Below are 12,601 nucleotides of genomic sequence, written 5' to 3'. Positions count from 1 at the left end.
AGCCCCAAGTAGGTTGAGGGATACGACTATGTGCCCACCTCGCATCCAAAAGGCCCAGCCAAACATTCTAATTCTTCTTTTTCCATATGAACACCAAGCATTTCACACTTTGCTAAATTTAGCTTATGCCCACAGACCACCTCAAAGCACCTAATAATCATGTTCAAGTTTAGCTTCGGTAGCCTCGCAAAAAAGAAGTGTTGTTTGCAGGCTGGATATGGGAGATCCGCCTTGAAACCCAAAAAAGACCCACATCCTGACCTCTAATCAGCATCATTCCCAGCACTTCAGCAATCACCACAAAGGGAATGGGGAAAGCAGGTCACCCTATCTGATACCTCTCCAACTTTTGAAGAAACCTTTAGGAGATTTGTTGACCAAGACCGATAACTAGCTGTTCCTTAATCCAACCTCTCCACATACCCCCCACAACCTATTCTATGTAGCATGTAGTCCAAAAATCTCTAATCTACATGGTCGAAAGCCTTTTCAATGAACAACTTCCAAACCACCCCATTTGCCCTTTCTCGTGCCTAGAATCGATGCACTCGTGCACTAGCACGATCCAATATGTCTCCCCTTCAAGAATGCTTCTTGGATTGGAAGAACTTCCAAGAACATCCCAAAATCTAGTTGTAAGAACTTTAGCCAGGATTTTATACGGCCCACCATTAAGACTGATCAATGTAGAGCCTCCCAACCTCTCCGCCCCTGAAATATTGGGAATGATCATAATGAAAGATGCCTCCATTTCCAAAGGAAGACGACCCCTCTTAAAAAACACCAGAGGAAAACCATCTAGACCTGAGGCTTTATCTCTCCCTGTAGAGAAGACTTTAACTTCCTCCTCAAAGAAGGGTTGTGCTAGTGATTCCGAATCATCCTGTGATAGGCAACAAATGGTTTGAGGCAGACTTAGGTAACATGTTTGGGACAGCAAAGGCCACTTCTCCACCCATTCAGGGAAAACAAGAAACCCATCGAGCCTTGACACGATTCTAACCGTTAGACCACACCCCATCAGGTCTGTCGGATCATGCTTGCCCACCCAATCCGGAAAAAGCCATCTTTCAACAAATTTCTGTAAAAGCTGACCACTTCTTCATGCACCCTATTTTTATCCTCAAATTTTGTTCCTTCCACTACAATACTACTCACCTTGTTGTTTCTTGCCTTGGCACTTGCAATGTTATGAAAAAAAATAAAAAAATAGTGTTTTTATTGTCCTCTTTAAGCCAATAGCATGCGAACATTGCCTCCACTTAAATTTCCTCTTCTATAAGCTGACCAATTTAGTCCTGTGCAAACTTAGATCTCAACAGTGTCTCCTCATCCGGCAACTCAGTCCCTTTTGCCTTCCGGTCCAGAGCCTGGATGTTGCTTAATATGGAGTCCGTTCCGGCTTGCCTCTTCTCTTCCACTTCTTTTTCCAAACCAAAATTCTTCTACATAAAGCGAAACCAGCATAGCCATTGACCTTAATGGATTCCCACCATTCCTTGATTAACAGTGGAAAACCTTTAACCTGTAACCACATTAATTCAAATCTATTGGGACCCCAATCCTCCAACTCCACCTCCACCTCCACCTTCAACAAGATGGGGCAGTGGTTTGAGGCAGGCTTAGTTAACATGTTGGGACAGTAAAGGCCACTTCTCCACCCACTCAGGTAAAACAAGAAACCCATCGAGCCTTGACACGATAGGCCAATTCTGCCCATTAGACCACATAAAGCTAACACCCCCTCCGGATCATGCTTTGCCACCCAGTCCAAAAAAGGCCTCATGGTGCTCGGTATTCTCCCCCTGGTGGTTTTTCCACAAAGGAACCTAGTGACATTGAAGCCACCTCCCACACACCATGACCCCATGGGTATTGGTCATATTAGAGCCACCTCCCACGCACCATGAACCCATGGGTATTGGTCATATTAGAGTCTCACATTGTTAATGCTTGCATGCCAGCATGTCATAATGCAGCCTACTTACATACATGGAAAACTTATTGGTTTTAGGAAGAGTTTTTTTTTTTTTTTTTGATAAAAGGGAATGGGTTTCTACTTGTTCTTCAATTCCATGTATTGAATTTATTTCCTGGACTATGTTGGGAACTGTTAGTCTGTAATAATCTCATGGTCCATGACATACACACTGCTGGGGAATCTCTTGTACAGCACAACATGACATTGCTTGTGGAATGGATTTAATTTGAGTCTTCAGGGGACTAACAGTCATAATGAAGGGATTCTGTTTACCTGGGTCGGTCTGTATGTCTTTATCTGATTTTTTAAAATGAAGTTTGTAGTTGCCCTTTTTCTTTTCCACTTTTGCGAAACAATGCAGTAAACATATTAATTAAGATTCTTTTATTTTTTTATTTTTACTTTGTGCTTGGGCCACAATTTATTTTTCTTATTATTCTGATCCTTCTCTACGTTGGAATTGAAACAGAACATACGCTAGCAAGTACATTCCAATTATTGCTAGTGTTAGTGAACATCAGCCACCAACCTGGCCATCTTATTTTATGGACATCAATGTTTTGGCATTCTTGGTTCCAGCTGGCATCATTGTAAGTATATATTCACTGCTTGTCTAATTCTCATATTGATGCCCCAACTCAGTGATTTTCCATAATAATTACATTTCCGTACCCCCAAACCAGTGATTTTCTTTGTGGATTAATTGCATTGCCAATGTGTTGGCCAAAGAGTATGTAAACCACCAGGCTCTTTGGATTGGGATGTTGTTTCTACTTAATGCCTTTGGGACACTAAAATTTTTCGTTGCCATCTTAAAAAAATAAGAGTAATAACTTGTTTGTACACTTACTGTGTATAGAAGCAGTCCTATTTCTTGTTACCGCGAATACAAGTTATGCTCAATAGGAGTTTCCACAGAGTGTAAAGTTTGTTTTATGGCTATGCATGTTGCACAGTGGGGCAGTAACTTCACTGGTTGTTAAACAATCATAAATTTATGACTAATCCTTCGATAGGTATGAACTTGTTGTTTCTGATATTATAGGTTTAACAGCCTGTAACTTTGCATGCATGAACCTTTAATGAGAGTGCTATGACCTCTTCTTTTATGAAGCATTTGATTTCTATATCTCGAGCCACTTGTGCTTTGCCTAGACTCTAGAGTCTAGACATAGTGGAAACATCTATTTTCTTTGTTTGGTTATGCTTTTATTCCATTCACAAATTTCAATGTCTTTTTCTCTTTTTCTTTCTTTCTTTCTTCTTTTTTGCATTTCCCTTTTGCTTTTATTTATCTTGTTTGTGTTTATTTATTGTTTATGGATATCATAGTTTGTGGACTTATTTCCATGTGTTGACAATAATATCTAATCCTTTGTAGTCTCATACTTAAGCATCAACTGAGTCTAGTTAGCAAGATTTTATTCTGGATGCAAGGGGTCCGACCTAAAATTTTTGAAATCATGTGATTCTATCCAGCATTGGTGTTAAGAATCAGAAGGCTGAGAACCTGGCAAGTGAAAAGGAGTGCAAGTTAGTGTTCATTTTGTGATTAACGCATTGTGGTGAATCTAGAAAATGAGTTAAAAAGAAATCCGTGTGTGAGATAAACAGAATTTTAGGAGGCCACATGTGCAGTGAATGTGACCATTGGTTATCCTCTTCTAACCTTCCATTTTGTTCTTACGCTGTTCCCACCTGATGATTGGACCTGCCTGACTTTTAATCTAGGGGCACATTAATGGCAAGTCCTGCTCTGTGAATAGCCTAGATCTCTCACGCTTCTCCTACGTTGGCACGTTTGGGGTCTGGGTTTTGCAACTGCAGATGCACAACTGCAAGTAGCATTCCCGTTCAGATAATTGAGTGAAATGTTGATCAGTCGATACTGATGAATGTTGTTAACATTGCCAATATCTAGTCCTAAACCCGAATGTTGCACAACATGTCGTACTTTTTGTGTAGATTGACAGCAGATTCGTCACTTTTTGGTCAGGCATGCTTTCTACCCCTATCTGATGCAAGCTCCTTTGTGGTCCTGTATATCACAACATCCGTGTATTTTTCTGGTGTCATGGTAAGATCTTTTTAAATCGTGCATTAGGTTGTTTATTTCCTCTGCTATTCTATTACCATCCTTTTGACATAGTTTTGGGTTTGTTTTCCAGGTGCGCCTAATGCTTGTATTAGCTCCAGCAGCATGCATTATGTCAGGGATTGCTCTTTCAGAAGCCTTTGATGTTTTCACACGATCTGTCAAATTTCAACTGCCTGGATTGCTAGACAACCTCGCTTCTGGTGTAAGCCCTTGTTTGGTTTTATTCCTGTCGTCTTTGCACATTCTTCAAACACTCTGACGAGTTGTTATCTAGCTTCTTGATTAACATTCAAGTTATTTCAACCTTTTTAAGGCAGGGGAAAGTGCTACTGGAAATGGTGTACCTCAAAATGATGTAGCAAAGGCTGACAAACGCTCAGCTGGTGATAAAACTGAAGATATTTCCAAGGAAAGGCCGTCGAGAAAGAACAGGAAGAAGGAAAAGGAAAATATAGAAAAGGTTCCTATTAAGTCTAAAAAGGAGAAGAAGCTTCTGGTTTTGCCTTTGGAGGCTTCTGTCGTTTCTATTCTTCTACTGGTCATGTTGGGTGCTTTTTATGTGGTATGTCTCTTCTTTCTATTTCACATAATATGAACTACATGGGCCCTGTGACATTATACCCATTGGTACATCTTTGCTTATGATTTGATTGAGGGTTGTGTTGCTGAACTGCTTGATAACGTCTGTTGTCAGAATATGACCCCCATGTGCCTTTCCATGACATCTTTTATTGGTGTCTATAGTGTGATTGATATTTTTCATTGTTTAGTAGATTTCATGGAAACCAGGAGATAAAATAATGTTACTGAAATTAACTTTTAGAAACTATTAAGTTTGTCTGGCAGCATAAGGGGTCATAGGATGGGTTTAGTAGAGATCTTTAACATGGAGAAGAATATCTTCAATATTTAAGGGTGTTGGATGATGACATGGATTAGATTCTTTCCTTCCTACAATTAGCATGAAAAAACAAGAATTTGGTGCATGTGTGTGCGTGCATGCACCTGCGTGCATGTGTGAATGGTGTACTCCTATAATTAGTAAATATGAGGAGTTGGTAGATCATCTATTTGTTGATTGGACAGCAGTTCAGGTGATCTGGTGTTGTTCAGGTGATCTGATATTTTTGTTCAGTCTTTTGGGGGAGGTTGGTGGGTTCAGGATTCTTTATATAGGGCGTCAGGGATATGCAAGGGGGTCTTTACTCTAAAGTCCAAGTTTATAGAGGGAGTTGGTTTTTCTCTTGGTGAGAGGGAGAAGATCCTTTTTTGGGAAGATACGTGGGTCGGGCAGACACCCCTCCAGATTGCGTTTCCAATGTTGGCGCACCTCTCCTCATAGAGCAATATTCCAGTTGTTAGGTGCTTCTCCTTTAGTGGGGATGTTGTGATTTGTTCTCCTCTCTGTTGAAGAACTTTGCTTGACGAGGTGGAAGACTTTCTAATGCTTCTGGATTGTCTTTAATCTGCTATCTGGTGAGAAGGGATCGAGATAGGATGGTTTGGCTACAGAGTAAATTAGGCCACCTCTTGGTCTGTTCCTACTATAAATTGTTGTGGCCTTCGTCGAGGGGTGGTGCAAGTGCACAAACCTCTCATGTATGGTTCTATACGGCTCCCTTGAAAGTTGTAGCTTGTGGTTGGTTAGTTGGGAGGAAGGTCTTGACTATTGATAATCTTCAAAAGAGGTCAATGGTCATACCTAATGCATGCTTGGTGTGTATGACTAATGCGAAATCAGTGGTCAGTTTGTTCATTCATTGCCATTTGTGCGGGCGGTGTGGATGAGCTTCTTTAGGCCTTTCAATATGTCATGGATGATGCCCAACTCCATTGGCTTTCTCCTCTTGGATTGGCATGGCGTTGGGCTTGGGACGCAAGGGCAATTTAGAGACTGGTTTGACTGGTGACCCTTTGAGCACTTTCTGGGGAAAGAAATGGAAGATGATTCCATAATGAGAGCAAATCGAAGGTGGAGGTCTTTAGTAGGGCCAAGCTTTATATGGTGGAATGGGCCTCTTGTATGAAAAGGGTTGAGGATTGTAATTTTTCGTTCATTTTTTTTTCAAGTCATTTACACTATCGCAACATTTTTTAAAAAAAATAAAATTACCGTTATCTCTAAAAAATAGTAATTTTATTGAAAAAAGCACCGAGATGTCGCAAAAGCTACAACCCTAAGAAAAGAAAATTACTATCTTTCAGAACATTGATACGAGAGGGCCATTCCACTACATATAATGTCGTTCTGCTAGTGACCTACGCCACCATGTTGCTCTCATTCCGAAAATATCTCCTGCTCCTTTCTCCCCAAATTACCCAAAGGGCAGCCAGAAAGTGTGGTCTCCAAAGAACCCTCGCTTCTGAAGACCCACTCCATGGCATGCCTTGAAAGCCTGCTGACTAAACTTCGCATTGTCTGAGAAATATTTAAACTCCCAAGGAAACAACTCCACACCTGTCACGCGAACGATAATGGATGAAAGGGTGATTGGCCAATTCATTGTTTTCCATATGCATGAGGCGGACATTAGGGATCATCACTGACCATTTTTTAAGTTTGTCTAGGTCAAGACCCTTCCCCTTCTAGCTAACCATCCAAAGGTTGCCGCCATTCTTTTTTGGGTGTGCATAGGACCACATATGCCGCATTTATTCCTACTACTATCCCTAAATGGTGCTTAAAATGCATAGTAGAAAGTGTGAAACGAAGAGTGCTGCGTGTCGTGCCTACTTGTACTGACCATCCTTGGATGGAGCTTGAAGCGCATAGTAAAGTGTGAACCAAAAAGAGTGTCTTGACTTATCCTTTCGCCAGACCATCCTATCCTAGTTCCCTCTCACTGAGCGGCATAACTGGATGTGATCTAATAGTGATACATACTCCACTTCTTCATCAAAAGGGAATCTACGGCAAGGGGAAGGCCATACAACTGACTCTTCTCAGTAAGAGAAGCATCGAGCAACCATAATATTTCATGCCATGGAGAGGCAAGCTATTCTCAGAAACGCAGTTTGCAAGAAAGTTTTGCCAATCTACACATGCTCCAAAAAGCAGATCTTCTCCCTGTTATTGAGGGAAAATCCAATCCCCTTAAAAAGCTTAGACTTTCACACAAGAAACCCTTTTCAGATCGCAAATGCTCTATACAAGGAGGTATCCCTAATGCACCACCTTGCACCCATAATTATTAGTAATAGTCTCCCTCCATAGGTCACACTCTTTCATCCCAAACCTCCACAACCACTTACCCAGCAACGCGATATTCGTCAGCCCCAAGTCTCTTATTTTGGCTCCTCCCTCTTCGTAAGACTTACACATCTCCCCCCAACTTACCAAATGGAACTTTTTCTACTCTTATGAATCCTGTCATAAGAGCTCATGCCTTTGCCTTTCCAATCTAACCAACACGAACCTCTTGCATCTAAATAAGGACATAAATTAGAAGGGCAGATTTGCCAAGGTTTCATTAATTGGAGTAACTCGACCTCCAAGGTATAGGTACCAGCTCTTCCACCTAGATAATTTTCTTTCAAACTTCTTCACTATTTTGTCCCACAAATGTTTAGCTAGCTTCCCTATGCACAGGGTGAAACCAAGATAAATGTAGCGGAAAGAGCCCACCATACACCCAAAATCCCCGCCATCTGCCTTATCTCTTCCATAGACATGCAAATGCCCAGCTCTCACTCTTGGCTATATTAACTTCTAGCCCTGACATTACTTCAAAGCACCTTTTAATCATTCTTAGCTTGTCTGCCATGGTTGCATTGGCCTCGAAATAAAATAAAATATTCATGTTGTCGACAAAGTGAAGGTAGGATATTGGCGAGCTTGACCGTTCCACTTTAAATTCGTAAAAGAGACCGAACCCCTACCCTCAATACAACATTCTACCCAAAGCTTTTGCTACCACCACAAAGAGGAAGGGAGAGAGTGGATCGCCTTGCCTAATACCTCTTGAGCAATGAAGAATCCTTTCGGAGAGCCATTAATCAAAAGTCGAGAACCTAGTTGAATCGACACACTCTCTCATCCACCTCCATTTCCTCCCACACTCAATCTGGCATAGCATATAATCCAAGAAGTCCCAATCCACATGGTAGCAGGACTTCTCAATATCTAGCTTGCATTCGACTCCTTTCAACACTTATATCATGTATCCCCTTGCCTAATACCTCTCGAGCGTTTGAAGAATCCTTTCAAAGAGCCATTAATCAAAGCTGAGAACCTAATTGAATTGACAATCTCTCTCATTCACCTTCTCCATTTCATCCCACACTCGATCCGGCATAACATATAATCCAAGAAGTCCTAGTCCACATGGTCATAGGACTTCTCGATATCTAGCTTGCTGTCGACTCCTTTCAACACTAATATCTTGAATCTATGAACTCATGGGCTATAAGTGCACTGTCTATAATTTGTTGTCTCACAACGAATGTTCCTTAATTCTTAGATATGACGCTTGCTAGAACTGCCTAGAGTCTGCAAGGTAAGACTTTGGCAATGATCTTATACTGTCCACATATCGGGCCGATTGGTTTGAAATCCCACCTGTCACCTTCGGAATAATGGCAATGAGACAACCCTTAAAAGAATATGACATGAAGCTCAACATGTCACCTTTTAGGGCTTCCCAAAAGGCTTAGAAGAACACCAAAGGGAATGCATTTGAGCTTGGAGCTTTATCCATTCCCAAAGAATCGACCAATGTTCATGGTATCAACAAAATCGGTCGATATTATCAGTATTGCACTGTTGCGATACAAAATCCGAAGTTAGAGTCGGAAATTCCTTGTATCGCCAAAAATATTGGCTGATATCATGAAAAATTGACAATATCACAAGATATCACGAACTACCTTTTGTTATTTTTATATGTATTGAGGATATTATCGATGCATATATCGATAATAGTTCTGGAAAAAAAAAGGAGGAAAAATAGGGAAAAAATGTACCTCGTCTTCCTCTTATTCTCCTCCTCCTCCTCCTCCTCTCTCTCTCTCTCTCTCTCTCTCTCTGAAAAAGAGACTGCTACGTCTCTGCAATCTTTTTGGAAAAAAAATGCTATCAACCTTAATTACTCGCCATGCGTCACCCAATGTTAGGCAAAGGGGTCGGTGACTCGGGTGGGCCCTATCATGATGTTTATGTGAAATCCAACTCGTCCACCAGGTGTGTCATCCCATGTTAGGCCTAAGGTCCAAAAATTAGTACCATTCATGGTTTAGGTGGACCACATTATTGGAAACAATATACATGCAATGCTCACCGTCCAAACTATTTCCCTTGGTTTGGCCCACATGAGTCACAGATTGGCGTAATTTTTAGGGCTCCATTTCTAAAATTTGTTGTGGCATCAAATGATTGGAGTGGATTATATATAATCATTACGGTGGGCCCTATAAAAATCAACGTTGGACATCTTTTTACCAATTGTTTCATTTGGTGTGGCCCACCTGAATCACAGGTTAGCTTGATTTTTTGGCCCTAGGCCTAAAGTGAGATTACACATTTAATGGTCATGGTGGATTTCACATACCGTACCACAGTGGGCCTTGAAAAAATGAAGAGTGGGCGTTCTTATTTTAGCTTTACACACACACACACACACACACACACACACACACACACACACACAATGGTGAAGGTCTCAGCCCAACTGGTTGGACCACAAGTAATGGCTCACCCCCATAGCGTAACCAGCTTATGGGGGGATTCGCCCAAGCGTAGGCACCTCCAAGCTAAGCACAAGAATCACACAAAATAGAAATAAATAACCTATAATTTTTATTCAATTCAACAGTGCCTTGATATTACTTATCTCAGGCCCTTATATAAGCTCTTGAAATATATAAATAAGGAAAACTCATAATGTTATTGACAACCAATGACCTATTACAAATATGGAAAAAGAAATAAGAAATAGAAAAATAGATTTAAAATATTTGACCAATGGATTGTTTATAGCTAGTTGATTTATTTGGCTATCTAATTTCCCAAATAATCTAGCTACCTAAATAGGAGGCTTAGCCTCCTTATTGATGGACTAGTTGTTAGGTTGTACTTAATGGGCCTGGGCTTGGCCCATGGAATGTGGGCCCAGATCAGCCTACATCAGTCCTCCCCTACTTGAAAGAGCTTGACTCCAGTGAGTTAATGGCCTGCTTTTATTCGTAGAGGTCAAGATTTAGATGCTGGAAGTTTGTGCATGTGATTCATATAGCTTTGAGAGATGTCGTCCCTGCCAATGGACGAGAAACTTCCAGTAACCACCTTGGCATGCGTAGACGGTCTGTTCATCGAGAACATCAAGGTGGCAAAACGTTTGGAAGTGTGATGACTTGTTCTTCGATACCATTGTCAATATGATGCCTACAATAGATTGAAAGATCTTCCACATTGAAAGGGGGTCTGATAAGTAAATTTGGTGGGAGATTTAAAGCATAAGCATTGGCACTAATTTTCTTTAGGATTTTGAATAGTCCTGCATTGCGAGGATGGACCTTCTTCGAGGTATCGAGGGGTAACTGTTCAAGACGAATACGGGTCATAACCATGTCACATTATGCAAATTCAACAAAGTGACGTCTTGTATCTGCATGTTGCTTATAACTTTCATTACTTGCGGCGATATTGTGTAAAACTTCGTCATGCAATTGATGCATATGGCAGATGAAGTCATTAGTTTATGCGCACTTGGTCTTGACTCTATGGGTAGAGGAACCAAATCAACTGGAAGATGTGGTCATATACCAATTACTACTTCAAAAGGTGACATCCCTATGGACTTGTTGACTGAGTTATTATTAGCAAATTCAGCCATGGGTACTACTATGTCTCATGTAGCTATATGATCGCGAGCAAGACATTGTAATAACTTGCCCAAGCTACAGCTGACCACTTTCATTTGACCATCGGTCTAAGGGTGGTAAGCACTAGAGAACTGAAGCTTGGTTTTTGTTGTTGCCCAAAGAGTTTTTCAAAAATAGCTCATGAACTTGGTATCACAGTTAGATACAATTGTCTTTGGAAGCCTATGAAGACCAACCTCTCGAAAGAATAATTGAGCAATTTTGAGAGTGTCTGCTATATTCAAGCATGTTATGAAACGAGCCATCTTTGAAAATTGACCAACCACCACGAATACTAAATCAACTTTCCTAGCAATCTTTAACAAACCTAGGATGAGGTCCATGCTAAGATCTTCCCACGGAGCATGTGGGATTGGTAGTGGTTGATATAATACACAATTTTTCTTGTGACCCTTAGCAAGTTTGCAAACCTTGCATACCCGGCAAATCTCTATAACATTTGATTTAATACAAGGCCAAAAGTATCTATTTCCAACGAAAATTGGGGTCTTATCGCGGCCCAAGTGTCCACTACACCCATTGGCATGTAACTCCCTCACAACATACTCATGGACAGACGTATTGGGTATACAAAATTGCATTCCTCGGAACAAGCAGCTATCATGAATGCTGAAATGTGGGTGTCTCGCATGCTCTCCACTAAGAACGCCGGTATAAATAGAAATAGGCTTTTATTTAAGAAGTGTGGAAACCCATTCCACATTGAGAAGAATGAAGACGGTCTATCAAACCATCTTGAAATGACGAGTGGGCTCAATGAGACAAACAACTGAATTGAGGGAATTAGCCATGTTTTGCAATGGCCATTTTGCTCAATGCTAAATAGTTACTCTTGAATGCCCCCCTTAGAAATTCTCTAGGTTTATTTGCACTTTTAGTTGCTTCATATTGCATCCATCGAAAAAGAAAATGTTGGTTCATGTTGCCGTGGAAATATATGTAATTTCGTGTGCGTGCGTGTATGTCTGTAGTATACTCTTGTGGAGTATACCCGTAGCGTAGCGTGGCCGTAGCGTTACGTAGTGTCCCAAATAGCGTAAATCTCCTATAGCGTACGCTACAGCTACGTAGCACATAGCGTCCGTAGCGTAAGCTACAATGTATTTTTTTACTATTTTAGTTTTTTATTATTTTTTCACGTTTTCTTTGTTTCTAATATTAAGGAATGTGACCCTTGTATTGTACTTGATACTTTTAACCTATGAGATTTTTATTTCTTTTCATAATTGTGACTTGTGATTTCAATTAGACATTATTAATTAAAGTGGTTTGCTTAGAAAGTTGTTGATGTGATAATTATTTGATTTGGCTTATATATGTGGATTGACTTTTGATAAATGATGACTAATAACTTTTTCGAACATGCTTATAATTGATAAAATGAATAATCTTTTAGGCATTTTTAAATTTTTATATATTTTTTTCCTTTTTTCTTCACTATTTATCATATTTGTCCTATTTTTAAATTAAAAAATAGAAGTATCGTATAGCTTACACTACACGTTATAGAGGGTTGAGCACTATGCATTATGCTACCGCTTTTTAAAATACGTTTTATATATACACACACACACACACACACACACACACACACACACACACACACACACACACACGAGTGTGTAGGTTAGTCTTAAAAATAA

The 12,601-nt window shown here is 40.3% G+C and overlaps 1 protein-coding gene across 1 annotated transcript in view; it reads left to right on the top strand.

Moving 5' to 3' along the window:
- LOC131257790 (dolichyl-diphosphooligosaccharide--protein glycosyltransferase subunit STT3A) overlaps positions 1–12,601 on the top strand; it is a 42,256-nt gene that overhangs the window by 23,165 nt on the left and 6,490 nt on the right. The window contains exons 13-16 of the mRNA XM_058258688.1: positions 2,451–2,571; positions 3,978–4,058; positions 4,150–4,281; positions 4,393–4,641. Coding sequence (XP_058114671.1) covers positions 2,451–2,571; positions 3,978–4,058; positions 4,150–4,281; positions 4,393–4,641 — 583 coding nt within the window. The remainder of the gene's footprint in view (positions 1–2,450; positions 2,572–3,977; positions 4,059–4,149; positions 4,282–4,392; positions 4,642–12,601) is intronic.

This window comes from Magnolia sinica, chromosome 1 (genome assembly GCF_029962835.1).
Source record: "Magnolia sinica isolate HGM2019 chromosome 1, MsV1, whole genome shotgun sequence".
Taxonomy (NCBI): domain Eukaryota; kingdom Viridiplantae; phylum Streptophyta; class Magnoliopsida; order Magnoliales; family Magnoliaceae; genus Magnolia; species Magnolia sinica.
This window is presented reverse-complemented; position numbering and strand designations above follow the sequence as displayed.